The sequence below is a fragment of the Haliaeetus albicilla genome, chromosome 5, assembly GCF_947461875.1.
Source record: "Haliaeetus albicilla chromosome 5, bHalAlb1.1, whole genome shotgun sequence".
NCBI classification, from domain to species: Eukaryota; Metazoa; Chordata; class Aves; order Accipitriformes; family Accipitridae; genus Haliaeetus; species Haliaeetus albicilla.
The window spans coordinates 19,064,155-19,092,069 of record NC_091487.1 but is presented as its reverse complement, the minus strand read 5'-3'; the positions used below and the strand labels follow the sequence as shown (position 1 = coordinate 19,092,069).

Here is a 27,915-nt window from a genome sequence, read left to right as displayed (position 1 = left end):
GTTACAGCACTTTCAGGTTACAGTCCAATTTCAAAAAAAGTATACTTCACATTTTAAAAAGTGAAATAGAAACAGTAGCAGAACATAACAGTGTTTAAAGAAATACAATGGAGTGCTGCAGGAGTGGAAAGAAGATTTAATACTGTAACAAAAGCAAAAGAAAAAATACGTGATAAAGCATTTTTGCTTACGTGAGGTTTCACAAGATCCAGAGGACATTAAACTGATTATAGCTTGGTGTTTTACTGGAGAGATAAGACAATTGAATTAAAAATGAGGCAGAAAAGGAATGAAAATTCAAAATCTTTGATATCATAACTATTAGTTCTTTTACACATAACAATATGAAAACTAAAATTTCAAATTTTGAAAAGAGTTAATTTGCTTATGAAGATTATTCATATTTATTCACAACAATTTTAACACATTTTGTTAGCACTGATCACATAATTTCAGTAAAAGCTACTAGCAAAATACTTAAAATATTTACATAACAGTTCACCAGGCTTATTATCTCAACAGCTACTATTTATGAAGTGAGACATCTATTCAAAAGTAATTAGTATATTTTGAAATGCATTGGAACAATTAGGAAATCTGCTTTAATATTAATGAAACTTCCATATACCTAAGACTGCTCTGACGAGATTCCATTGCCGATGACCCATAACTGTATACAATAATGGATCTGGAATGAATAGCATGAAAGTGTTATAGAAAAGAAGGGTGATCCTGCATATTTTGTCAATCGCCATTTATTTTTTCAAACTGAAACAAAGTGTTTCTGGAAATGGCCCATTTAGTAAACTGTTGGCACAGACTGAAGCATACATGCACTTTGCTAGAAATAGGAAGTCCGCTTGTACGGTGAGGTAGCTGGTTAGCAAGAAGACATAGAGAGATACCTTGTTTCTGAAAACAATGGAAAATTAAAATGCAGGAAAAGTAACTAAGATGTATTGGTCAACCATTTTGCCTTATACAATCTCTTACATTCCAATTCCCCCAAACACAGGGCGATAAGAGAAATAATGGATTGTTCAGTGCAATTTCATGAGCTTGGTATGAAGAAACAGGAACTTTCAGTACACAGCAACACACTGATATGGTACTCTGATACTTCTGGTAACCTGAAAATAAACCTAATCAAGAGGTTTCCTGCACTAGTACTCCATACAGAACTATGAGAAACAAAAGTGATGGGGGTTTAAATTTGTAAAAATGTATGAGAAATAGAAGTGATGGGGCTTTAAATTTGTAAAAATGTAAGAGTTATAGAGAATATAAACTGACTTAAATTAGGTAACATCTCTACTAAGATATTAAGCATTCTATAACAAGGAATCAGAAAAAACAATTTTAAAAGTACTTGCATTTTTAAAGGTAACATATTCAAATAGAGTGCTAGGAAGTCACGTGAGAAAAAAAATGCAATCAAACTTACAAGATCACTGGGTTTTATTCTAGACTGAGTTTCTGGCTTCTTAGGCAAATACTATTCACTGCTGAAGTGGCAGGGGAAGAACCAAATCTCACCTTTGTTCTAGCTTTCCTTTATTTTAAAAAAAAAAAAAAAAAAAGTTTAAAACAGTATTTTCATGACACCTTTGCTGAAGTCAGCTCACTGGTATGGAGGCCCTTGAGAGAACAGACTAGTCAAAGCTTAACATCCAATTTGTGTGAAAGGCTATCAATGGTTAATGGCAAGTATTGTTTCACTATTTACAGAAAAAGTGTTTAATATGCAAGTTTACCTACTGCTTTGATTTTAGTCTGGCACACTGACCAGTGGTTTGGGTTTTTTTCCAAGTAGAGTTTGTCTGAAACTGCTAATAAAAGTGCAGATTATTAAAACTATTTTCTTCCTCAGAGTTTCTATAGCAAGACAAGGATTTTGAGGGAAATATAATGCTACAGAAGATAGCACGAAAGTCCTTATTTTATCTCCACAAAGTGTAAAACAGAATTTAAAAGTCAGTATTAAAAAGAAGCTTTTCCTTAGCACAAAACTTTATTTTACCAATATCTTATCTTTCAATTCAAATCAACATTTTAATGTCTATTAAGATGTTAAATGTATTCTATTGCAAGTGATCAGAGATGCAATTCAAATATTATTTGTATTTTAAAGCAATTGTATTCAACTCCTACTACTGTCTGCCATTTTCTCAAATGTGAAGTGCAAAAATTTTCAGGCCAAAATGCATTAATGTGAGAAGTAATTTCTCTACAGTGAAGAGCACAACTCATAAGCATTATAGATTCCAGAAAAATTTTTGCTTCTAAGTTTTTAAAGTTAGCATAACACTGTTAGTGAAACGAGGTAACTGCGGAGTTCTCCATTCCTACTGAAGCCAGCAATCTCTGTGAAATTTAGAACAGACCATATGAAAATTGTTAGAGAAAATAATTTCACAGTGACACGTGGTTCCCTTCTGAGAGTATCAAAATGCAATTTAAAGGGAAGTGAGACTGAACAGCATCCGCAAAATCAACAGTTTGATGACATGCACATTATAAAACCTGCCACCCCCACCTCATAGAAAGGAATAGTCACATAAGTGAAATATGCTTTATCAAAATACTTCAACATTTCAAGGTTTTGTACTTAGATGAGTTTATTTTCTTAAAGATAAAATAGTTGCATCAGTGAATGTACATTATTTTTGTAAACCAGTAAGCCCTTACTGCTGTTTGAAAGTTAAAATCACACACAAAACAATTCGGGAAAACCTAGGAACCTGGAAAGCATTTTTTTTTCTTCACAATGGACTTCTGATTTTGTAGTTTGTTGCTTTCAAACTGATTCAATTCATACTGTACTTGTCAAATAATGGACAGTACAATTGATACTTAAAAAGGAATGTATGCCTGTAAAATGAGGCAAATACTTATTTTTCACTACTCTATGAAATCCCTTGATGTTAATTCTTAGTGCTTAATAAATGACAGTACTAACAGTCATTGCTATTGATAGGCTGAATCTGAAGTTTAATTACTAATTGTTCTGTAAAAGCTAAAAAGTCAGACTCCAAAAAGAGATCCTTTCCAAGCCCATTCACGCTAAACAGGAACTGGCATTGCCAATGAAAGGGCAACAAAGAGTATCACTCAACTGGCAATACATATTAAAATCATATTGTTTCAACCCAACGTTTCATACTGCATTTTAAACCTGTCATACTGTTTCTGGAAACATCCTCTGCATCACAAATGCATAAATTTACACATACAAAAACCCCCCAAAGCCAACCAAAACCACAACATGAAAAAAATGTCACCTCCCAGAAAAGCACTTCACTGGTGTTTATAAGCTGAATAGATGTGAGTATTTATATCTGAATTGCTACTTGTTCCACAACTGTATTTTTACAAAGCTATATTGCCAGTAAAGTTGTTATCCTATATTAACATGTAGTAACTAACAGGAAGCAAAATGGGAAGAAAAATACCATAGTTTGCTGTTTCTCACATTTATTGTGCCAGTGTAAAACTTTTCAGCCTTGTTCAAAGGTCTAAGGATTTCAAATAAATGTTTTGGCTACTTTTAAGTTCAGGGAAGAGCCAAGGAAAGGTCTAATCATGGCTATTCCATTGTGTTACTCTCACGGCAAGCCTCTTTCCTGCTGTATTTCAAATTGTCCCACACAGTGATGCTCATATGGCAGCAGGTAAAGAGAGTCTCCACACTGCCTTTGCACAGTAACAAAACTGATAAACACAGTTCAGCTAAATTCTAGATGTGATCCAGATTGTAGCTTAATGTCTCACTTGAACTTAAAAAAAAAAATCTTTGTAGACAAATTGAACCTCAGTGGCAAAGACATTTTCCTATTCTTTTGATGCATTTATGCAAAAAGTGTCCAGAATAGAACTATTCTGGATTTTAAAAAACAGTAATTATGTATTTTTAGAAAGATGCAAGCTTCTTACACTTTAATTAACCCACTGCTTTTCAGTTCCTTTTGTTCTATCCAGCACAGAAAATAAGCCATGTACCACTTTTAACTATTTCTTAAGGGTAAAAATAAGATACCTATTACATGTTAGGAAATTAGAAAACTATTTTTTAATACATATGAACCTCTTCTCAAATCTGAGTAAAGTCTCTTCAGCTAGCAAATCAATAGTGGCAGCTCTTCTCTCTGTAGTACATTGTTTGATTTCATTACATTATTGGCTAAAATCATACTTAGGTTTTATTCCCAGGTCAGTTTCTGTCTACACAGGAATCACTGTCTTCACATAATCGCTGTTTCAAACTGCACTTCTGTGACCACTTAAGAGATGAAGAACAAGTGTTTCTCACATTGAATTTACTGAGTGCAGCAGTTGAGTTACATCTCTTCTTTGGTTCCTAAATTCAATCCCTTTAAATAAATTCAATTGTTACATAGAAGAAACGCTTTGAATTTCCATTCCCCCCCCCCTTTTTTTTTTGCAATGTTCCTAGCTATTCATTGGTAATAAAAATTATTTTTATTATTAATAAACATCAGTATTTTCCCCACTGCTATTTAAATGCATCTGGGACAAACAACGATGATTAAATTCGAAGCATCTACAGTGTCATACTGCATTCAAACGTTTTCCTTGTTGCCGTCAGTATTAGCAGTTAAACTTGCCAACTACATCGCCAGACCACCAGAGGGAGTCGAAAATTACAAATAATTTCTGAAAGTTTCTAAACCTGTAGGCTATAGCTTAAAACATTAATAGAAATTGCTCTATGTTGGAAGTACTATGACAAACGGGTAAAAAAACCGAAATAAATTACAGGAATCCACAGAGATCGGGAGTTGCTGAGGATAAAGATAATGAAAAAATTCTAGCAACCTCATCAGTTCATTACTATCTAGAGGTAAGAAAAATGTTTGTGATATAGATAAATGAGTGTTCAGCAACTATTTTTTCTCTCTTTGGAAAGAATGAAAATCATGCATTTAAATTAGATTTTTTTCAATGATGTTAATAACTGGAGAGAAGTCTTAAAAATCAGTTGATCCAGAATTAGTACACGAAAGTCCTAAAACAAAGGGTTGCCCCCTTCCATCTCACCACATCCCTCTGAATAGCTCATGGAATGTCAGGGGCATCGTGAGGACACTGGGCTTGTGCTTACATGGCAAAGGAATGCAGAAGACAGTGGCAGAGTATAGCCTGCCTAGCCTGATGTGACCCTAAGAAAAAACCCTGGAAAGTTGCATACAAGGTTACATTATGATGTTCCAAAAGCAAGGTCCTTAGCAGCAAGAGGAGACTTCCTAGGATCAGCTGGGGCAAATTCCAAGAGACCTGCACTCCAATTGCACAGAAACACTAAGAACTGGCAAAATGTGGACCCAGTAACAGAGTGCTAGCTGTTATTTCTGCACAACAAATATGGGTTAAGACATCCAGCCAATCAACCGTCTATCTCTGCTATAATAATTGGCAGAACGAACAAAATACTGGCTTTATGTTTTGGAAATTAAACTTCATGTAAAGGAAACAGCATTTACAAATAGATTAATAGAGAAAATAAAATAAGAACACAAAGTTGGAGACCTGTGACAAATAAATATATGTAAGGAATTCTATCTTTTTAAAAGCTATCAGGATAATTAACTATTTGGTCAAATACCAAAGAGGCAGTGGATTCTTCAAGTCTTGATGTCTCCAAAACAAGACTGGATGCTTTTCAGGTAATATGAATTGATCAAACACAAGTTATTTGCTCTACAGAAGACTGATTTACATTTGATACCTGCTCTACATAGGATGTCAGATAGGACATCACAGACAAGTCCCCGAAATCCTTGCTGCATTGTGCAGTGGCAGCCCACAAAACACCAGGCATCACCAGGAAGGCTACTGAGAACAAAGCAGCAGGCACCATTCTGCCACTCTGTAAACCATGGCATGCCTGCACCTTTAATGCTGCATGAATTTCTGGACTCATTGGTTTGACTCACATTTCTTATGTTTTTGCAATATTCACTTGGCTTTGCACGCTGCAACTTACTTTATCTGGCTCTACTCAACCTTTCAGAATTCTATTGCCTAACAGTTGGTCTTGTTGGCAGAAAGACAAATTCTGCTTGTGTCTTCCGAGAGTCTTCAGAAATCAACATTTTTCCTCTTCACGTACTCCACTATGTCATAGCTCCTTTCTATGAAAAGTTAAGCTAGATATTTCCAGGGAAGATTAGGACTGAACCGCAGCTTATTTAAAATAGAGTTACCATGATCAAAGTAGTCTCCAAAAGGTCTAGCATTTGCCTGAAACCACAGAACAGATCATTTCCAGTCTGCTTCACTGCCCTGGAGATCATTCTACCTATCAGCACAGACCAGGTAACAACAGAACATACGTACTTTTTTTAGCTGCTTGATAAAAACTAAAGCAGAAAGCAATAATGTTACTGTTACTACAGTTGGTTGGGGATGGATATGAACTATCATTCTGTGGGCTTTATATATCTCTTCAGTTCACAAAGATGATTCATGAGCAAAGTTTCTGGGGAATAACTGCCAGCTTTCAGCCTCTTAGTGCTCCTGCTAGGTCCAAGTACAGGTTCTTGAAAATTTGAAGTTTCACATCTGTAGGACAAAGCAGACTTCTCCTGCATGCTTCTGACCTAACCCTACTTCAAAGTGTAAAAGGCAAATCAGCCAGCCAGATCTGACACCATTCAGAGTATGTTTAGATCCAAGTCTGAAAGTGCTATTTGAGTTTGTACCTTTTGGTTTGCACTCATTCTCAAAAAAAAAAAAAAAATTTTTTTTTTTTGTATTTTTAAAACTGTTCTTTGTGTACTTCTAACACTATTCATTCCATTTATAAAATGTAACGGTTGTGTGAAGAGTAAAATACCCATTCATTGACCAGTGTATTTAAGCTAGGTATTTCTACACTTCTGATAAAGGGAAGGGGTTTTTGCATAGCATTCCTTCTTATTTTTATTCCTTCTATGTATTGGACATCTGACTCTGCAGGAGTTTTTGGGCAGAAAGATCCATGCATTGCCTTTCAGGACAAGCAGAAAGACTAGAGAAATCAAAGAGATAAAAGGGTTAACATAGAAAGCTCAGGAAAGGAGCAGAACTATGTATACAATATGGGGAGTAAAAATAAATAATAATAATTTAAAAAAAACAACCACAAACAAAACCTGCATAACCTACTTAAACCAAATTACGCTAGAAGAATGTGGGATTCTTTAGGTATACGGATAGCATTACACCATAGGACTTAAACATATAGGCATTTTAACACATTTTTCTCCAAAAACAAGTTCCTGACAGTGCTGGAGATCAGCAATAGCTCAAATACTATCAGTCTGTCTTAGAGACTTGTTCAGATACTTCTCCCTACTTCTGTAAAAGTTGTGCATAATGCAACAGCCAATAAACATCCTTGGTTATTACCTACAAAACTGCCTTCACCCAAGTATCATCTGCCTAGCATTCAGATGTTCAGCTTATTTTTTTTAAATTCTTCTGTGAGAAGAGCTCCTGGCACAACTTCCAGAGTTGGAAGAACAATGGACACGCAGACCACTAGCTATCCAAGGGGAATCCCTATGCTGCTGCTCTGTGCTGTTCACAGCTCTGGCAAGAATCTCTCCTAAGGGAAACCAAGGTTGACTTGTTCATAATGACATAATGTACTTCTCCAGATTGCTTTGCATTAACTTTGAAGCCACCACAGTGGTTAACCACACAATTTAGGGCAACAAAAAAATCTCTTCCTATTTCTGAATACCATCGCCTGGAGAAGAAAATGGGATTGAAGGTCAAAACCTTCATTACAGTTATCATTCCAACACAGCTAAATACCCTGATTTGCCAAACACTGTTCATTCCCTGGTGGTTAGCAACACCTACAAATAAGGGGAAGTACCTCCAAGATAGAAGCTCCAACAACAGACTTTTATAAACCTGTGGCTGACAGGATTGGGCAACAACAGGCTGGGCTTACCATCCTCCAGACCAGCATGGTTAGGCTTCAACAGCTCTAGAGACGGCAGCATTCAGCTGACATCTGGTTCTGCAAATCTTCGATGAGTTCTGAGCAGTCTTCCAGAAAACAGCTTTCTTCTATTTCTTCTACCACTGCATTCACAAAATGATCCTCTCTTCTAGTGCTTTTCCACATCCAAAATCAGAACCCTATCCTCATTCATTTTCTGAATATCAGGATATTGGGTAAAATAAACCATTGCAATTACTTATCTTCCTTTTGGTAAGCTCCTACCACAAGATTTCGCACCTTCTTGACATGACTAAGAATTTTAGAGAAATGCATACTTGTCAGAAAGAAAACTTCACTGTAATCTGTTGGTAGCTAGCATATAGTGAGTTAAGGAAATCAATGTCCATGTTGCTGCCTTTACCACTTGAAAATGGAAGCATTTCCCTCTAAGAAAAAGTTGACAGGTAAATGTTTGGTGGTTTGGGTTTTTTTTAAAGAATTTAAGTTAAACATGGAGACATTGCTTCTTCAAAAGCAATGCTGTGCAACCAGAATGTCCTGTACATTATGGTGAGGCAAAGCACTCAGCATTCCCTTCTCATTCCTTCCCCTTTCCCCCCTCCCTGCCCACACTGATGAAAGAAATAGCACACCCTGTTCTACTTACTGCAAATTAACACAGCCTGCTCCTTTATAACCAACTGTCAGAATCTGTCACCAATTCATTTCTTGCCTTTACAGCTTCAGAGGTAAAGGTAGAAATTACGGATGATCTCTTCTACTGGGACTCTAGCAAAAGAGCTTTTTCTGACAGGAAATAATTTTGCAGGTTTCTTTCTCTACAGGTAAAAGAGATCAGTATATTAAGGGTATCTGTAAGCATCAAAATTTGCTGCAGTAGCATCTTAAGACTGTCAGGGTTGAAAGCCAACGCCAAGCTTTTACTCATTTTTGTAATCCAGATGCAGGCTAAGATTAAAGGCCTGCTCTCACTTTGCTGTTCAAGTAGATCTCAAGTTTTCCTTTTAATCTGACAGCTTTAAAATTGAACTAAGTGACCTGCCAGGGCTACATACAGATGGACTGACATGGCGATACATATGAAGTAGAATAATACTAACACTTGTACTTAAAAGCAGCAGGGATATAGCACCTCGAGTTCCAATTTGTACAATCACTGTACAACGAACAACACATCACCAGACAGTGGGATCCTGTTCCCTGAAGCAGGCATAGCTTCAACAGAGTGACTATTACGTACTGCTGAGCTATATATTTAAAGGATGAGAACTCATTAAGGAGACATCTGAGAAAAGCTTTGAGGTACTTGCTGCTTTTGTGAATTAAATACTTTCTATTCTCCACTGCATATTGATTTTAAAGGAAAAAAGGATACATACCATTATGAGTAAGCTTCTACACACAATACAATGATACCATCACCTAGTCACCTCTGTCAGCGTAGCTTGGAGACAAACCTTGAGCACTGTCCCCTCTTTGCATCATCTTTAAATACAATTTCCCCTCCTTTCTTCTCACTTCACTGTAATTCCAAAGACTAGTTTACACTTAAAAGCTTTTTTAGCATAGCTGAATGTGTCACACAAAATCACACCCATAACTGATACAACATGTACTTGGTTCTATGTAGTTCTATCAGTGAATATCAGTAATATATATGCATATTTTGAACTAAACTAGCTAAAGACAGTGATTACCTTTCCCAGCAGACTTCTTTTGGTTATTCAAAAGGCCTTAGCCTAAATCCTCAGATTTTCTCTTGCTTATGAAAATAAACCTTTGGTCACAATCATACTAAGACAACTACATATTTCAAAAAGAACACAAGGAAAATCAGATGAACATAAATGAGATGCCAATTTTAAGATCTGAAGCTTGATTTGTTGACAAAGAAAAATTATCTTTGTATTAAGAAAAATGTAGGAAGTTTGCAATCAGTTTGCAGTTTCATCTGTGATAGGTTTCTGAGCAATTAGAGAGTTCTGTTTTTCTCTGCTTTATTGTTGGCATTTCAAAGGAAGTTAGCAGACTTCTGCATGAATTTTGTGAATACAGCCAGATTGGTTGCCAATTTTAAAAAGCGATTTTATGTGTGAACAGTATGAATTCCTTTCTACCTCTGAATAAAGTATTAGTTTTCAAAAATCATAGCATTAAAGTGTATTAGGTTTTACAATGCTTCATTACTACTTTTACTTTGGATTAACTATCAAATCAATTAATCCAGTGTTAACCAAAATACCTTAACCAAGTTAGTATAACACTTTTATTTCCCTGTCTGCTGGCTGAGAAGTGATACAAACACTAGAACCAAAAAAAGGGTAGAGCATGTGGCCAGAAGAAAGGATCAGGAATGGCCCTGTGGGTGACACTAAGCTGTCAGACCAGCTCATACCATCTCACCTACCTAAACACTTACCACTGATTCCCAGGCAGCTGCAGACTTCCCTATCACACAGAACATGAAGGCTGCCAAAATACATGGGTTTTCTTCGAATTTACATTATTGCAGATGTCTTACATTTCTCTGCTATTGCTGCTTCTGGGCACAACAAAGACTGCTCCAGCTGGGCTATGTAATTGAACGCATCACTTTATTTACTAGTGCAGACTACAGGAATCATCCCAAGTTTTATTTTCTACATAGGTGTTCTGAAAATCCAGAATCTATCCAATGAGTGATATATAAAAATATGGGATGGCAGGCCAGAGGTAGCCAACAGTTCTGCATTTCTTATTTTTTATAGCATCCAGTGGCCTGTGGGTCAAAAGAGCAAACTGAGAAGTGTTTCTCACAGGTAGACAAAGATCAAGGTACTTTTACCTCTTTACAGCAGAAATGGCCACGTTATTTCCTGTTCTCTCAATCCAGAATATTCAGTCAACTATCTCAACTGAAGGAAGGCAATGTCATGTTTCAAAATGCAAAAATCAGTGCTGAGAAAGACTGTCATATATGGGGGAAAAGAATGAAGATGACCAACTTGGGAAAAAACACCTGGAATGATACTTGAGAAATTACTAAAAATTCCAACTGAAGACCAAAATGTCATATAAAGATACACACGTGTATAGGCACAGACACCCATAGTCATAGACCTGCAGAGTTACGAAATGCATTTATGCTGGGTAACCAGCAAGAAAGCTTGCAATTCAGTGTCAGTGAATATTACATGCACATGGAGACAGCAAGAGGAGAAATTTATCCCTGAAAACATCTTTTCCAGTAGCCTCTCATCTCTGACTTCCCATAACATTCTTCCTCTTCTGTGGTAGCCCCTTGTCTGGTCCTCTGAATCTGTGTGAGTGGAGAACTCATTTTTAAGTACAGGTTCTCATAAACAAGGCATTATTACTTTAAATTGAGGCCTTGACGTGCAATACAACATGTATCTACACACATGCATGTAATACATGCACATATTAAAAACGTAAGACACTTGTGCAACACTTCATCACAACAAATAAACATACGTCATCATTTTGTGAATACTTTCTGCCAAGAATTATTCTGTTCCTGGATGAGTGCTAGGGAACACAGCTGTGCAGATAGCGTTATCTTGTTCAAAAAGGCTGAGACAATACATACGTCAGCAATGCCAACTTGAAGCCTCAATCCATTCTGATTAAATACTGTATTTTTGTGTTACCCCCTCACCCAAACTGTTTATAATAAAGCATTTTAATAAAGTTTTTTTGGTAGCAGTAAACAATGCATATCCCAAATGCACTGACCCTTCTATTAAGAAACAGCAAATACTTCAGCTGCTTTTCCTTATATAAAAGTGTAGAAATTTTACTAAGCCAGAGGAACGGTAAGTCATGGTACTTCCTTTGTACTCCTCTAAATCCTTTAACAGAATTACCTCTTAATTACAAATATTTCTGTTTCTAAAAGTATTACAAATAAATAGGTTTACAGAATATTGAGTACTTTAAAGATTAGATTAATAAACACACTAGTTATTTAAATCTTTACTGATAAGAAATTTGGTTTGTCAAACAAATCTGCCCACAATACTGCTGACTGCATTACATTTCTGACAGTAGAGATATCATTACTAGACATTAAAGTTGCTTGATGCATAGCAGCACTGTGAGTGAAGGAAACTTAATCTGAGTATAAACATAATTTACAGTCTAACACCTCTTTACCAAGGCAATATGAAGTATTTATAGTACTAACGAAGATTGGCTTGTACACTTCAGATTTGAAATAGTGGTACGAGCATGAAAAATTTGGCCCATGGTCTTTATATGGCCTAGAGTGCCAGGCTAGGCAACAGATTAAGCTGAGACAACATCATTCTGCCAAGAGTAACTGAACATCTGAACAAGAAGTGAACCTGCTCTTGAGAGTCTAGGTTGCAACCTAGTTTTATCAATGTAAATGAAGATCAGCACTTGTTTATGTAAAGATGCTAATCTAAAAATTCAGACAGCTTAGTGTCAAACACACCTCCTCAAGAGCTCTGTTACCTGGAGGCAGCAGAAAGTGAGAGGTGATAAACATTTCAGCTACCCCAGGTAACTGGTTCAAAGCAAATGCAAGGTGACACCTAAATGTACTTACCCCTGCCAAAAAGAATTACCCTGTTTTTAAATTTTTATTTCATAACTACTGTTAGAGCACACAGAGGACAGAGAAATATTCATCTATAAAAGTTGTCCTTGATATAAGTGATGTATTCTAATAATTTTAGTCTCACAACAGTCTCTCAAAACCTGTGTGAAAAAAACTTTGACAATACAGCCATTATCTCTAGCATTTAGTATCTTGTGCAAGCATTCTTTTTGTTTCATCAGTCTGTCAAGCAACAGTTTAAATTTCCCAACAGGGACACAACTGTACTGTGTTTCTAACTTTAAGAAGTTATTTCAGCTGAGTCACAATAATCCAAATCTACCTGGTATCCAAGTTTCTTACACTTAAATGAAATCAAACAGAAAACTGCTTTTTGTTGTCCTCACCCTGAAGACAACAAATTCCAAGAACTCCTCAAAACGCAAACTTTACAAGCAACCTGTTCTCCAACCTCCCAGTTCACTTGTACTATCTGCGTAACAAGTATTAATGGTGGATTGTTTATTGTATTTACAGCAAGTTTATTGGGGAGAGGGAAAGTATTCTTTTACAAATGAGCCATGTTCACTATTGAGATTACTTCCAAAGAGAGCATTCAGAAAGCAAACCTGAATATATTACATTGACAATTATTTTTCAATATTTTAACATCGGCCACTTAAAATTGGTTGTGTTATTAGCACATATACTGATCTTTAAATATACTATTTCTACATAAACAGTGCAAATCTCAATATTCACATCAACCTGAAATTAATGCTGCAATTACTGTTGACATTCACATCAAGAAAGTAGTAAACTATTTCACATGAGCAATTCCAAAACCTTAGAATGCCATTATTTAATATTAAAGGAACACAGAACAAACATGTTGGGCTTCAGAGCCTTGTTTTGATACACACAATCCCTGTAAACATGGGTGTATTGTATTTGTCAATACTGATATCTGATATAATTCTATAAATAAAACCACTGATATAAACAATTCCTATAACCTTTTTTGCATAGGGTTTGGATTAAGGTTACTTTAAGATAGAGCAAGCTGTTAACAAAATCCCCTGGTCAATTGGTCTTCCCTCACACAAATTTAGGCATATGATTAACTTTACACAAGGAGTCTCTCGGACTTCAGTGGAAACTTACACATGGTAAGCATTTGCAAAACTGGAGTCATTTTTGCACTTAAGTTACCCCTAGTCATTGAGAATACGAGCAATAAAAGAGCTCTCCACAAATTTATAAAATACACTGATCTAAAAGTTTATGCTGATGTTTCTGTAAGTCACATTTATGATTCCAAAGTTATGTACATACTATACTATCACAGTAGGAAATACTTCACTGTAGAACACCACAGTGAACAAGTTGTGAAGCACAGTGTTCAATATAATTTCCCTTTAGTATTCCCAGTGCATAAGTTGTTAACATCTACACTACACAAGGTGCCCAGGTCTAGTATTTGTTATATACAATGTAAAAGCAAGATAGAAAGAGCTTCGCAGTTTAAAGTAAGGAATGAAAACAGTGGGTAATATACAGGGATTCACTCCTGCAAAGTACAGAATTCTCCTTCTCAATGACCACAACCACCAAATATGGTGGGTTTCAGGTCATTCAACCCAGTAAAACAGTGCTCAGCACCTTGTAGGAAGAGAGATCTGAGTGCACTTTATTACAAAACATATCCGTTTGATGTTATAAAGTGCAAAAAAGAAAACATATATTCTAATATTTTACAGTCACTGTTAAACTGCCATATTTGCACAATGCAAAATTCAAATACTTGGTATACATTTTGTATGGACCCTATAATAACAAATGTTGAAACTGGAGGTTTTGCATCTTTAAAAAAATCTTAGTATTTTAAAGTTATTGTGTAAATATAAAAAGAAATATAAATTATAATTAGTTCTTGAAATAGATATTTTAACATGTGACCATTTTCCAAAGCATTCAATATGAAATTTCACTTTCTCTTATAGCATTACATTTTAGAATCTGTAAAACATTTTAAAAGTTAATAACTTCAAAAAGTAGAAATAAAAATTGTTGTATCACAGTACTAGACACCTCGCCCTATCAGACATCTTTTACCCTAGACGTTCTTTTAAAAATTAAATAAATAAAAAAACCCCTAAGACTTATACTCCCAGTTGTTTAGAACAAGATATAAGGAGTTACCTTTTAAAACCACCTAACAGTTCCATAACACTTCATTTTGCTCTTAAAATTCAAATAAATGGGATAGAATGTAATCACAATTTTAAAAGGCCTTGAAGTACTATACTGCTTTGGTGCATTGTACCAATGATTCTTTGCATGCATGAAGAATCAAGTTCTATTGACATTCTTCACAGAGCTGCGTAAAAGCAGAAGATCCAAGAGTTCTGTGTGTGTTACGGAGCTTTCCTTTCTTTGAACAGTGGGGAAGAAACTGGGAGGAAGATTCTGACACTGAGAAACAGTCTTCCTCCAAGCTGTACCACGAGCAGCATAGCTCCTTACCTCGAGCTTCACTGCATACTAGTAATTTAGCCCTAAGAGAATGCAATGTTGGTTGTATAATAGTATTATACCATATCCAGTGATACCAAACTTAATGCTAAAAAGAAATGTATTGAAATACAAAGCTAAAAAGGTATGATTGAAATACATTTTTAAAGCGACAGACATTCCTGTAGTCTTTAAGCCACAGGGAGGACGGGTGGGAAAAGACAATATAGGTACTACCAAGTTTATAACCACTTAAATCTTCAAGACAGGATATTCTCTGCTTTTCAGTCAGAGAACTGGAAGATGGTTTCTGGGTTATTGCTGTCTGTAGGGTTTGTTGGCTGCAGTGTCTTTGTAGGTGTAGTTTTACCATGAGAATGAGAGGAAGAAGAATGTGAACTTTCACTGGAGCTGCTACGTGTCTCTGTGCTTGTACTTGTTTTTTTCATTTTCCTTCTCTTTGCAAGAGGTGCCTTGTCAACATTCTGGAGACAAAATCCTTCCCTTTTGTACTTGTTAAAGGCCTGTTTAAAAATAAAAGGTAATTCTAAGCTTTTCAAGAGGTTTAAGACATGTTATGGCTTGTAGCTTATTATGAATCTTCTACAGTAAGCAAGCCATAAGATAAACTGTAATCTCTTGACAGATCCCTACTAATTCTTACTGTAGCTGTAACAATAACTTTACTAGCCTTTACATGTATTTAAGAGCCCATACATAACATTATTAATTGGCCTCTTCCCCTCCTTGTTCTTTTTAATTTAGAAGTATTTTTTATTAAGCATTAAACCTATTTAAGACTACATTTTCAGACACTACACTTAGTTAAACCACGGTTTTTCTTTCAGCCCAAATTATGTTGCATTATCAGGACCTCTCCAAGTAACAATTTCTTTCTTTTTCTCTTCTTGGTAATAAGCGTCTACAAGTATTTCAGCACAAATCTGCTCAATTTCAGTTTATTCTCTGTAGAAGGAATCATGAGAACTAACACTATGTTTGTATAATACAGTTGCAGTTCAAATGTTTTTAGTAAATATGCAATGGTAGACAAGCAAGTCCGTTAAAAATGTATCTGTGATATTAAAAACATGAACTAGGTAAGTTCCAGGAATTTTAGCTCAATTTTATAACCATAAAGACAAAAAGTCAAACAGTTACTTAAGTTAAATAGAAAGTTTCTTCTCTTTTTTATAGAAGTTTGAAGACCTTTTAGTAGATTTCTCTAAGAAACAGAGTATTTATAATAGCTATTTTTCATGACCAGCTGTCTCTCAGTCCCCAAAACCCCATTAGTATAAATGTCTTCAAGAAATTTATTCTTGCCTCATCATTCATGTTTTCCTGTACTCACTCACAGATGCTAGGTATTGAGGAAAAAATTGCAGCTATAAGCAATCACTGAATTATAAGGACAAATACATATTTTTAATTAAGAGAAAACATACAAAATTCTAGATTAACACATTACAAAATTTAGCACAACGTTAGATTTCCTAGAACTTACATGAAAAGTGGCTTTGACATATGTATGCACCGCAGCTCCTGAAGAGCCTAAGTTATCAGGAGTCATTAGAGGGTTGGATGACAGCTGGCTGCCATCCTGAAGCCATTCGTTGTATCTCAGGCTGGACATTTTAATTCTTTTGTTTGGATCCACTGTTAGAAGTCCTAATAGAAATATATTACATTCTCTTAAATTGTGAGCTATTTATCTTCTTTTAATAGAAAATGCAATTATTTTTTAAGAAAAATCTCATGCATTGCTTTGCTAAGTAATGCCAATATTTATCCTAGATATGCCAATACTTATCCTAGATATGCCAATATTTATCCTAGATAAGGCTCATACAATGTTATACTATCATCTTCTCCAGAAGAATCATTAAATGCAAGAAATTGCTATTTAACTGTTTGATAACTCACATCTCTTTTCACACGAACTCAGAACTACCAAATGATTTCTTCACTTAAAACCTGTCTAGGATGAAGTTCAAGAGAGTAAGCCTCAGATTTTCTGCATGATCCACTGAAGTCTGAATCTGGAGATGCCTACAGTTTTGGCAGAAAAATTCCTTACAAGCCTGCTTCTATAGAAATTCAGAACTCTATCTTAGCAGAATTAAGACTGGTGTCTATCTCATGCTGAAAACATAATTAGATGCTCAAAAGCTTAAGGGGAATCAAAGCATAGCAAACGTGAAAGAAGCAGCTCAGAAATACAGCAGTCTTGGTACATGTATTCAAAACCAGCCCAAGTTAAAAATTATAGTAATAAATTCATTTTCTGCAAAAGCTCAGCTTTGAAAACATTTATCTCATAACCTGGTGTTTTTACAAAAGCAAAGATAACATAAAAGAAAAACTCTGCTTTTAAATATGTTTTAAAAGAGTGACTTCACTTTTTCTGAAGCTCTTCAGTTACTTCTAACCCTGCTAACCTTCTATCAGCAACTCACTACATTAGAAAGCTCCCTGCTAGGCATACAAGCAATTTGTAAGGCCATTCTGATGTGTCCACCTTTACCCCTAACTTGTATTAGGGGTCAATACATAGCTCAAGCTGTGGATACTACTGTCAGGTTAGGCACTCTGATGCTGATCACAGCATCCAGGTGTTGTATAGTTCTCTAAATTTTACTTTTTGACATAAAAACATAAGGTACATGAAATATTTGTGAATACATACCTTGAATTAACTCTTTAGCCTCTTCAGAAACATTTTTCCAAGCTTCTCCTTCAAAGGAAAATTCCCCCTTTTTTATTTTCTTCATAATTTCCAATGCACTGGTACATGTTAAACTTTTGTCTTGAGACTGAAATGGTACCTGTCCTGATAGCATTGTATACTGTCATGAGAACAAAAGTAGTATTAACAAACACAATACATTTATTGACAACCCTATTACTAATACGGAGTGCTGTTGTTTGCATCACCAGCACTATACAATAGAACTTTGACTAGCATAACTTCAAGGCTATAGAAAATTTAAAATACGCAAGACTTTTTCTGGAGTCATTGTTAAAAAAAAAAACACTCATATGTTTTGGAAAGTTATAAACAAAACATAATGGCATTTCTACCCAGTTTATATCTAGTGAAATTAATTTTCAGTAAATCAGAATGCAAGCTGATTCCTTCTCTGAATTGAAACTGTAGGAAGATTATAAGAATGGCTGTAAAATCTCTTAACAAGAATATCTCTTTTTAATAACCAGGCTGTATCAAGTATTTTTTCCATTCCCAGAAATGTTGAATTTAATTTACTGCTTAGGAAAAAAAAATCTCCGTCCCTGGAAAACATCTGTCTTTGGAACCTATTATTTGTGCAGCAGTATTTTCACCTTACTTGAATTCAGCATCTACCCAATTCAAGTCTGACATTGTGTCAAGTCCTTTGCTTTTTAACAAAAAGTAAATACATACAATAAAACTACAATTAAAAACCTCAATCACTCACCAAAATGACCCCCAAACTCCACAGATCACATGATTCGTCATAACCATTGTGATTCAAGAGCTCTGGGGCAGCATAATGAAGAGTAAAACACGGAGTCTTAAGAGGCTGATTATCAGGTGGTTTTAAACGAGCAAAGCCAAAATCAATTATTTTTATTTCTGAGTTATCAGTTTCATCCGTAAACAATAAATTCTGAAAAGCAAAGACAAAATCAATACCAGCACTGGGTAGAAAATTGGTTAGAATACTTAATAGGTTTTTTTTTTTCCTACATTTATTACTACAGAAAACTTCCCTAGAGAGAAGGGGAACTGGGAGACACTGGGAAAAAAATGGAAAAACAGAAATAATGGTAATCTGGGATGTAAGAAAATGTGATGTGTTTATCCGTCCCCCTGCAAGCCAGGATAGTTCTGTCTGAGATTAACAACAAAAACAGGTATTTAGCAGAGAACAGTGGGGAAAATAATTCTGGGAACACTGAAAAGAGAAAAAGCAAAGACATCAACATAAATGGAGAACTGCCTTCTTCCTCAAACAAAAATAAGTTTTCTTAAGCTTCTGCTTCCTCTGGCATGTTGCGAATTACAGCTTTTTTGTACATTGAACTCTTCTTGCATGTCTTGTCTTGTGACTGACTAGTCTTTGGTCCTTGAGTGGTAACACACTGAATCCACATTGCCAGGAGCACAATAATGCAAAAACATAATTTGAAAGCAAAGGATGGTGGACTAGAAAGCGCACCAATAGCTCAGTAGTTGTACCGACTGCTGTCTGGCATGGATCTGAAAGTCAATATAGATATGCATTCTGGAAGAGACCTAGGACCAACAGCATTCAAGCACTGAAGGTCACAGAGCAGTCCAACCTCGAACCAATGTCCTACTTGTTACACCAAGGTAAAGAAACTTTGGTACAGTAGTCCCTGAGAATTCCAGCTTTACAGACTGGAATGTGGCATCACAAACTTGAAGACAGAGAAGTTGTTATGAGTTTGGAAGAAGATTTAAGACAATCTGTTCTTCTTTTCCCTGAGTATTTATATTTGTTAAGAAAGATACAAGGGTGAAGCTAAGCCTTAGGAGAACTGGCTGAGGCCAAGATGAATTATAAATTATTTCTACTCCCCCCTTGAACTTTTGAGAGAAGAGAGGAGAGCAAAATTTTGCTGTTTAACCTATGCAATGCCAGAAAAATTCTCAGTATTAGAAATACTATGGCCCTGTATTGGATCTGGCTGAGATGGAGTTAATACTCCCCATAGCAGCCCTCATAGCACTGTGCTCTGCATCAGTAGCTAGAAAGGTGTTGATAGCACACCAGTGTTTTGGCTACTGCTGAGCAGTGCTGGCACAGCATCAAGGCTGTCTCTCCAACATTTTTGCACCCCCCTCAATGGCAGGCTGGGGCAGGGCATCCAACCAGGGTCAACCCACCACAGCCCTATGTAATTTTGCAATACAAAAGGTGAATGACTCATAGTAATTAATTTCAAACTCATTAAGGGGGGGAGGGGGAATGATTGCTAGACTGCAAGCATATCAATAAGGAGAACCTGAGAGCATTCATTATGTATAAAAGAGAATAGCTGCTACAAAACAGTATTTTTGCATTCCATACTGCTGTTAATAGCTTAATGCACAATCAGAAAAGTCAGTTTTGCCTATTAAAATGTTGTGCAAAATGGATCTGAGTGAAGCCTAATTTGAGCAAAAATATTAATCCAATGATAGGTGATCAGTACAATCATCTTTTTTCTATGGTGGTGGTATATAGCCAACAAGTAAATAAAGAACTGCAGTAACATTGGTTTAAAAAGACCTCCTTTCTTAAGCCAAACATGAAATTGGTTATGTACAGAAAGGTACAGTCCAAATGTCCCAAGTTGGGTTCAAATGACTTTGTTGATTACGTAAATAAAGCATGTTTCACAAAAACCCACACTTAAAGCAATATTCCACATATATTTTAAGGATATATAAACATTATCTCTGCCTTGGTATGTTTTTTCTAATATCTTTGGAACCTAGTTTACAGATTAATGATTACTTCACAGAAATAGTCCTCAAATCCTCTACTGAGAGGCTCCAAATGGTCACATATGCTACACAAACTCTTTATTTCTGTAAATTTCCTATTTTCTATCCAGTACTTTTCCTCTATTTTGCAGAGCAATATATGTGATCTTATTACTATTGCTTAAACAGAAGAGTCTACCAGTCCATGCAATTAAAAAAAGCCTCATCCTTCATGACATGTAACCAGCCATATTTTTTAAAATAGACTTATCAGTATCACATTAGATGTCAGAGTTGAACATCAAACAAATCTGACTGGAACTGTTAGAGAAGCAACAGAATTTCCTGTGTATCTTTTTACAGAAAGGTGCACTAACCACATCTATATTGGGAAGCCTGCATATTCCATACTAAGTTCATTTCTGAACCTAAAATAGTAACTTTCAAAACAACAAGCAGGAAGGAGACAGGCTGGTTAAGTCCAGCTCTGTGGAGTCAATGCTTTTTGCAAGCTATTTCCTAACCCTTCATTACTTTGACTTCCCAGACTTCTGTTCTTGAACATGATGTAGAATTGATGACTGCCTAATTTACCATGCAGCTGAAGCTCTGCTTTACAGAATCTGGCCTTTATATTCAAGATGTTAATAAGACTAAATGACGAGAATGGGAAGAGAAAGGATTTCTGGGTTTTGCCCTTTTAATAATGACTTGTTTCAAAAGCTGTTTCTTTTCCTTGATGATGTCAGCAGATAAACTTTTTCCAACAGTCACATTTTCAACTGACACATTAGAATTTCACAATAGCCCCTCTTTATTTAATTGTTTATTTAGTACAGAGACTCCAGTAGAGAGATATTTTCAAATGCCTGTATTTTGGACTGATTTTCAAAAACAGTTTAATACCAACACCTAGCAGACTTCTTTACATGTTGAACTGGAATTACTATAAAAGAAGTTTGTAATATACCAGAAGGTATGTTACAACAGGATGAAACATTGGTAGGAATGGTGGATTGTTTTGAACTCCAGATACAAAAGGAGTAGCTATTTCCTGAAGTATGATGACTGTAATCACCAATACAATATAACATCCTTATTGGATGAACTAACATCAGTCTACATGATTCTTGGGCTAAAGAAAACTAACGCATATCCAAGCGCATTATTGGCAAAGAAAAAGCAGCAAACATTGGCTCCAGGAAGTAGAACAAAGCTAGTGGTCAACCGTACCATAGTAAACTGAATTGTCTGGAAGGCAAGATGTTGCTGCACAGTAAAAATACCAGAACAAGTGTCGTGGTTTAACCCCAGCCAGCAACTAAGCACCACGCAGCCGCTCACTCACTCCCCCCCCATCCAGTGGGATGGGGGAGAAAATCAGGAAAAGAAGTAAAACTCCGGGGTTGAGATAAGAACGGTTTAATAGAACAGAAAAGAAGAAACTAATAATGATAATAACACTAATGAAATGACACCAGTAGTAATAAAAGGATTGAAATGTACAAATGATGCGCAGGGCAATTGCTCACCACCCGCCGACCGACACCCAGCCAGTCCCCAAGCGGCGATTCCCTGCCCCCCACTTCCCAGTTCCTAAACTAGATGGGACGTCCCATGGTATGGAATACACTGGTGGCCAGTTTGGGTCAGGTGCCCTGGCTGGGCATGAGAAGCTGAAAAATCCTTGACTATAGTCTAAACACTACTGAGCAACAACTGAAAACATCAGTGTTATCAACATTCTTCACATACTGAACTCAAAACATAGCACTGTACCAGCTACTAGGAAGACAGTTAACTCTATCCCAGCTGAAACCAGGACAACAAATAATTACTGAAAAATATATATTACATAATTGTTTCTCATAGGAAACTACTAGACTCACTGAACTCAAATCACACATCTTTATTAGTTGGCTGTGTTAGCTTGTGGTTCATTTTCTGTTTAACTGGGACAGAAGACAGTACAAGGGTGTCACAGCTACCTCCAAAAGAAGCCCTACCGAGGGAATTAAGATCAAACAAAAGGTGGAAATGTACAGGCAAAGTACCCAAGCAACCTAGCTCTGCTTGTGAACTGTTTCCATACAATAAATATATACTTACCACTAGTAAAAACTGTCCCCAAATAAGCAAAGAGTGGTTTTGAAAGAGTGTAAATTGCTTAAAAAATTAAAAATCTTTCCTAACAGTTACTTTTACCTATGAACAGAAAAATATCTACAGAATTTGCTAAGTAGAAGTGATAACATTTTATTAAAAATACAGAAGTAGAAAAACCTGTAATAAAAGCTGGAGGAACAGAAATACATCACATTCCAGATATTTAATAGCTTAATGTCTAACCATATATAAGCAAGTCATAATACCTCAGGTTTCAGATCTCTGTGGACTACTCCTACATCGTGCATATGGCTCACCGCTGAAACAAGTCTGCGCATAATATGACTGGCTTCAGTCTCACTGAAATGTTTCTTTTTCTGAATACGTTCAAGCAGTTCTCCTCCCTTCAGCAATTCCATTACTAGAAACGTGTGAAGCTGAAACAATAAAGAAAAATATGCCATGTTAGAAATTCAACATTACAAACCAACAATCATTCAGGAGCTAGGTACTATTCCGACAGGTTCTCAAAGTTTGAAGAAAAAACCTGCTGCTCATCGCAATTCAGAAGTCCAATAAGAAGCATGAAATTGCATCTCAGATGATCTTTTCCCCATCAGTCTCACTGAGATTGAAGAATATTGATGTCTTCCCCATGTCCACCCATATTTATTTACAAAAATGCAGTGCCACCATGTAAATGGGTGAATTTGTAGGGAAATGAAATGCCTTTCTTTAGGCTAGTAAATAAAGCTGGAAAAAGCTAGACTTTTGCTGCTTAAGCCTGTTCTGACGTAGGGATACATTTCTATTAATATGCATAAGGACTTAGCCATTTAATGTTACCAAATCCTTTAAAAGCACCCTGAAACTTTACTGTGAAATCAAAGATTATCTAGAATTTCTTCCAATTTCATCCCCTACAGAGCAGTAGCCAAAGCTACTCTATCGTTAGAATCACAATAGACGTCTCCCCAAACATTAAAGAGTATTTTTTTAATTAAAAAAGTAATGGTTGTTTAGATGGTTGTTCAAGACAATCAATAAGCAGTGAATTCCTTGATTATAAGGCAACATTAGCCCACAATCAACTGCAATTCAAATGTCTTGCCATTAAACAAACAGCAGACTTCTCAGGACAGGGAAGTGAGGTTAGCATTCTTAAAAGGCAATGGATGTAGGCATGTGATGGCTTCTAGAACTTCCTTCCCCTGAATGACAGTAACGAAAGTTAATATTTGCAAGCAAAGAAAAAAAGTTCTGGGAAGAGGTAAAAAATGAAATTCAAAGAAATTCAGGAACAGAAGGTGCACAGTATTTAGATACCAAGGAAGAGAAGCAGAGCTATGCAGACAGAAAGCGGCAAGACTCCTTAGAACAAGGTGTCTACTAATCACATTGCTAGTAGTGCTTGTAAGATACCCTCCCCCGCAAATTTTCTTTGTGTCTTGGGAAGAGCTGACAGGAAAGTTGGAAAGGATAAAGAGACTCTTCTCTGATAGAAAACTTCTTGTGGCTCAACAAAAGAGACTGCAACCTAATACCCTATGGTTGGATGACTAATGTAGAACTTGATCAGACTGGTATCAGAGCAAGTTAAAAATTTGAACTTTTTTTTTTTTTTTAAGACAAACCGCAGAAATGTCAAAACTAGAAAATTTTGATCAGTTCTGCTCTTCAGAATATTGTGCATGAGTCATCTGGAAGATAACACCTGGGAGCTACCAGGTGCAACTAAAAATACAATTGTTTGGCTGGTTGAGAGTAGCCTATTCAGTTGCAGAGCAATCTGAAGAATATTTTTTTTAAATATACCTGAGAATAGCCATTTTACTCAAAGGAAAGTGAAAAAGCATCCTGTTCTACACACATGTACTCATAGTGTACATAAATGCAAAAAAAGGCTTCCTTATTATTAAAGATTACAGTACAGATTTTTCATCCTCTCAGCTCATTCAGAAGTGCTCCACATGAGCACTCTGCTGGTCCTTGTATAAAGAGCATTATAGGGATAGACTGGGATACATGGGGAGGCAAGAGAGCCCATGTTCCATTACGTAAGACTAGAATCACAGAGCAGTTTAGGTTGGAAGGGACCTCTGCAGGACATGTGGTCCAAACCCCTAGCTCAAACCAGAGCCAACCTCCAAGTTAGATCAAATTATGGCTTATTACATGCTGTGGAGCTTGCATTACACTAAGGAAAAAGACAACTAGGGTCTCTAAATAAACCCTGGACTGATCTCAATATATTTTCAAACACAGGCTCTACTTTCATATTTCGTAATTTAGCAAGCTCCTTGGTTATCTTCATTAAGTTACTAATATGTAAGAAAAAATGCTAGATATGTAATCTTCATATGTAAGATTTCCAAATTATTTCACAAATATTATTTTAAGATTCACGACAACCCCAAGGGAAGGTAATTAGGTAACTCAGTATCATAGATGTGGAAACTGGGCCATGAATATATTGTATGATGATTAACGAAGCAGACCAAGGACAGAACCAGAACCGGAATCCAGGACTCTAATTCTTCCAAATACTGTTTTGATTTGCAAGAGTAACTGCAAGTTCCCTGGAATGCAGAACTTCTGCTTCATCTTCTATACTGACTAGACAAAAGCTCTAGGAAAAAAGTTGCCTCCACAGTAACAGTACACTTAACTCCTACAAGTTCTTGGGAAGACACATAGCAATGTGTTTGGCAAGTGCTGATTATAGTTTCTTCAAAATACCTGGTCATGATAAACTTCATGTAACTTCACTACATTTGGGTGTCCTTCGCAGAGTTTCAGAGCTGTTATTTCTCTCTGGGTGTTGGCTTCCATTCTGGAAAAATCGAGCAGTCATTTTGTACCAATTTTACTGAGCAAATTGCACATTCAAAGTGTTACACCTATTTTTTTTAATTGCTTGAAATCCAGATTTTTTAATATTACAACCACTTGAACACAGTTAAAAGCATATTCAAAGCTGAGCAAAACTCTCCACATAACCCTGCAAGTTTGGACACTAAAAAAACCACACCCAAATCAAACAATGTTTTTGATGCAACTGCAACTTGCTACAGCAAAAGTTGAAATGGTATTATAGAATAGTTTCTACCTAAAACAAACCTTTCCCTTAGTCCAGGGCAATTTGACTTCACCTCTGTTCCTACAAGTATTTGTTAGTTCAGCTTTATCTTGAAGACTCAAATTATTGGTCCAATCCTTTTCCATTCTTAGAGGAGATAAGTACTTCCAAAGCTGTATGGAAACTATGAGTTCCTACTAGAAAAAAGAGTAACATCATCTATATATGAACTGTGTTATACAAATGAACCCCTTAACAGGCCACTGTAAAAATGTGAAATGGAAGAGATAAGACTAGCTCTAGAGCAAAAATCATCGCACAAATTCTCTTTCAAGTACTGAAATAGCCAAAAAAAGTGAACACGGTGAACATTATAAAAACTATGTGAATGGGGACAGAGCAGAACATTTTGTTTTCCACTAAATACATATGTTGATTTATTTGGGGCAAATAACACCTGAAAATTTTTGCCAAAACTCTCTCCAAGAAAGGCTAATCCTGTACTGACTTACAGAATGGCCTTATGAATAACACAGATAGAATCCCTCTCACCATGTGTTCTTAATCTTTGGTTGCTTTCCCCCACCCCACTTAGGACCAGAACAATGATGAGAATTTTGTGCAAGAGAATTCTGATTTCTGCAGGCTTCATATAATCAACAACTAAGCTGTTCCACCTGCACCTCTGCTGATGTTTAAACTGAAAGTGATTTCAGGTCCTTAAGAAATTAAAAAACCTGACTCGGATAGTCTTTCCCCCCTAAACTACTATCAGGAGAAGGTGGACCTAGGAAACAGATTAAAAAGGTTCAGTATCATGAACATAAACCTTTGAAATTTGTGCATGGACTTTTCTGAGTATTTCCCCTCTATAAATAGTTACCATCTCAAATTTTAAACAGATAATATCATGAAAAACAAATGGGAAGCTCTATAACAGTAACTCAAGCAAGTTTACAGGACTCTGCTGTTTCATTGGCCTTCAGACACAGATAAACCTCAAAGTGTTGGATGGAGGCAGTTCCAGTTCTACTAACAAAGCAACACCACAGAGGAACTCTTGATCTGAGCTTTCACTTGAAGTATCATGAAAAGGTTTGCCTAGGTGTAGGATTCACTTTTTTGGCACCTTTGACAGGTAGGAGTGAAAGACTGTCTGACTTTGAGGCAAAGAAGTTACTACAAACATATTATATTTCTACTTTTAGCAAGAGTTACTAGTGTGGTCCTCAGAGCAATATTACTTGTAGTTTAACAGTTTCTTACTCAAGGCTGGTTTGTGTCCAGCCAGAGTGTGGGTTTACTGCTATCTCTAAATACTACACAAACATGCTCTGAGTCTGCTCACAGCCTGCAATCCTAAAAAAATCTCTGTATACAGACCACTTCTTATCTTCATTTAGCCTGGTCCACCAAGATGAAGGAGAAAGAGCAAAAAAACCCTGTGAGCAATACCATTTAGGGACATAGTTCCTAGAAGTTTAGTTCTATGGGAAAAGTCAATACTAGCTTGGTCACCGTTATCCAGAAACAAAAAATCCATTAGCTTAAGATGAAATCGGAGTACTGATTTGCAGCTCTGTGTACACAACAGAAAAAAATTCTGAATGTAGACACAAGGCAGAGATTTCCAGATCAAAATACCGAATGTAGGTGTCTGCTGCATAGTACTTGTCTGTGGTCTCATTATAATGCGTGAAATTCTCATTAATCTTACAGCGTGACCTAGTTCCCTGTAAAATACATACCTAGAATAGGATTCAGTGGCCTAAGCACAGGAGACCCTGGAAGACATCAGCCATGAAGACATCTACATAAAAGTAGTAGTCACAAGACTGATGGGGACTGGAGGACAGAGAGGACACCAACAGATGTTAAAATGGCACTACGTAGATGCCTATGTTTAAGTTACTGAATCCCACTGCTAGTGCCTGGTCATTCAAATCTCTCTGTAGGCTCCACTAGTAGTTTTGAGTAGGCCTCCATTAATCATAGCAGACTTGGAAAACTGACTCAGACACCTACATTTAGGTGTCTTTATTCTTGAACTTACCCTATCCAAAAAGCATGTGATAAAACACTTAAGTCTGGTGGACAGTTACTTCTACAGACTGGAAAAACAGAGGTACAGTCAAATGTCTTGGAGAAGAGATCACTGTGAACTATCATTGCAATAGCAGAACATTTACACTTTA

General features: G+C 36.2%; 1 protein-coding gene across 8 annotated transcripts in view; it reads right to left on the bottom strand.

Annotated features, from left to right (window-relative positions):
• Positions 1-737: 737 nt before the first annotated feature.
• The window catches only part of RPS6KA5 (ribosomal protein S6 kinase A5), a 95,719-nt gene continuing 68,541 nt past the window's right edge, over positions 738-27,915 (bottom strand). For all 8 annotated transcript variants that reach the window (XM_069783627.1, XM_069783626.1, XM_069783629.1 and 5 more), the window contains 6 exons: positions 25,381-25,474; positions 22,908-23,078; positions 18,518-18,709; positions 17,746-17,905; positions 16,564-16,727; positions 738-15,580 (listed from right to left, as the gene is read on the bottom strand). In XM_069783627.1, the coding sequence (XP_069639728.1) occupies positions 15,341-15,580; positions 16,564-16,727; positions 17,746-17,905; positions 18,518-18,709; positions 22,908-23,078; positions 25,381-25,474 (1,021 nt within the window). In that variant the 3' untranslated portion in view covers positions 738-15,340. The remainder of the gene's footprint in view (positions 15,581-16,563; positions 16,728-17,745; positions 17,906-18,517; positions 18,710-22,907; positions 23,079-25,380; positions 25,475-27,915) is intronic.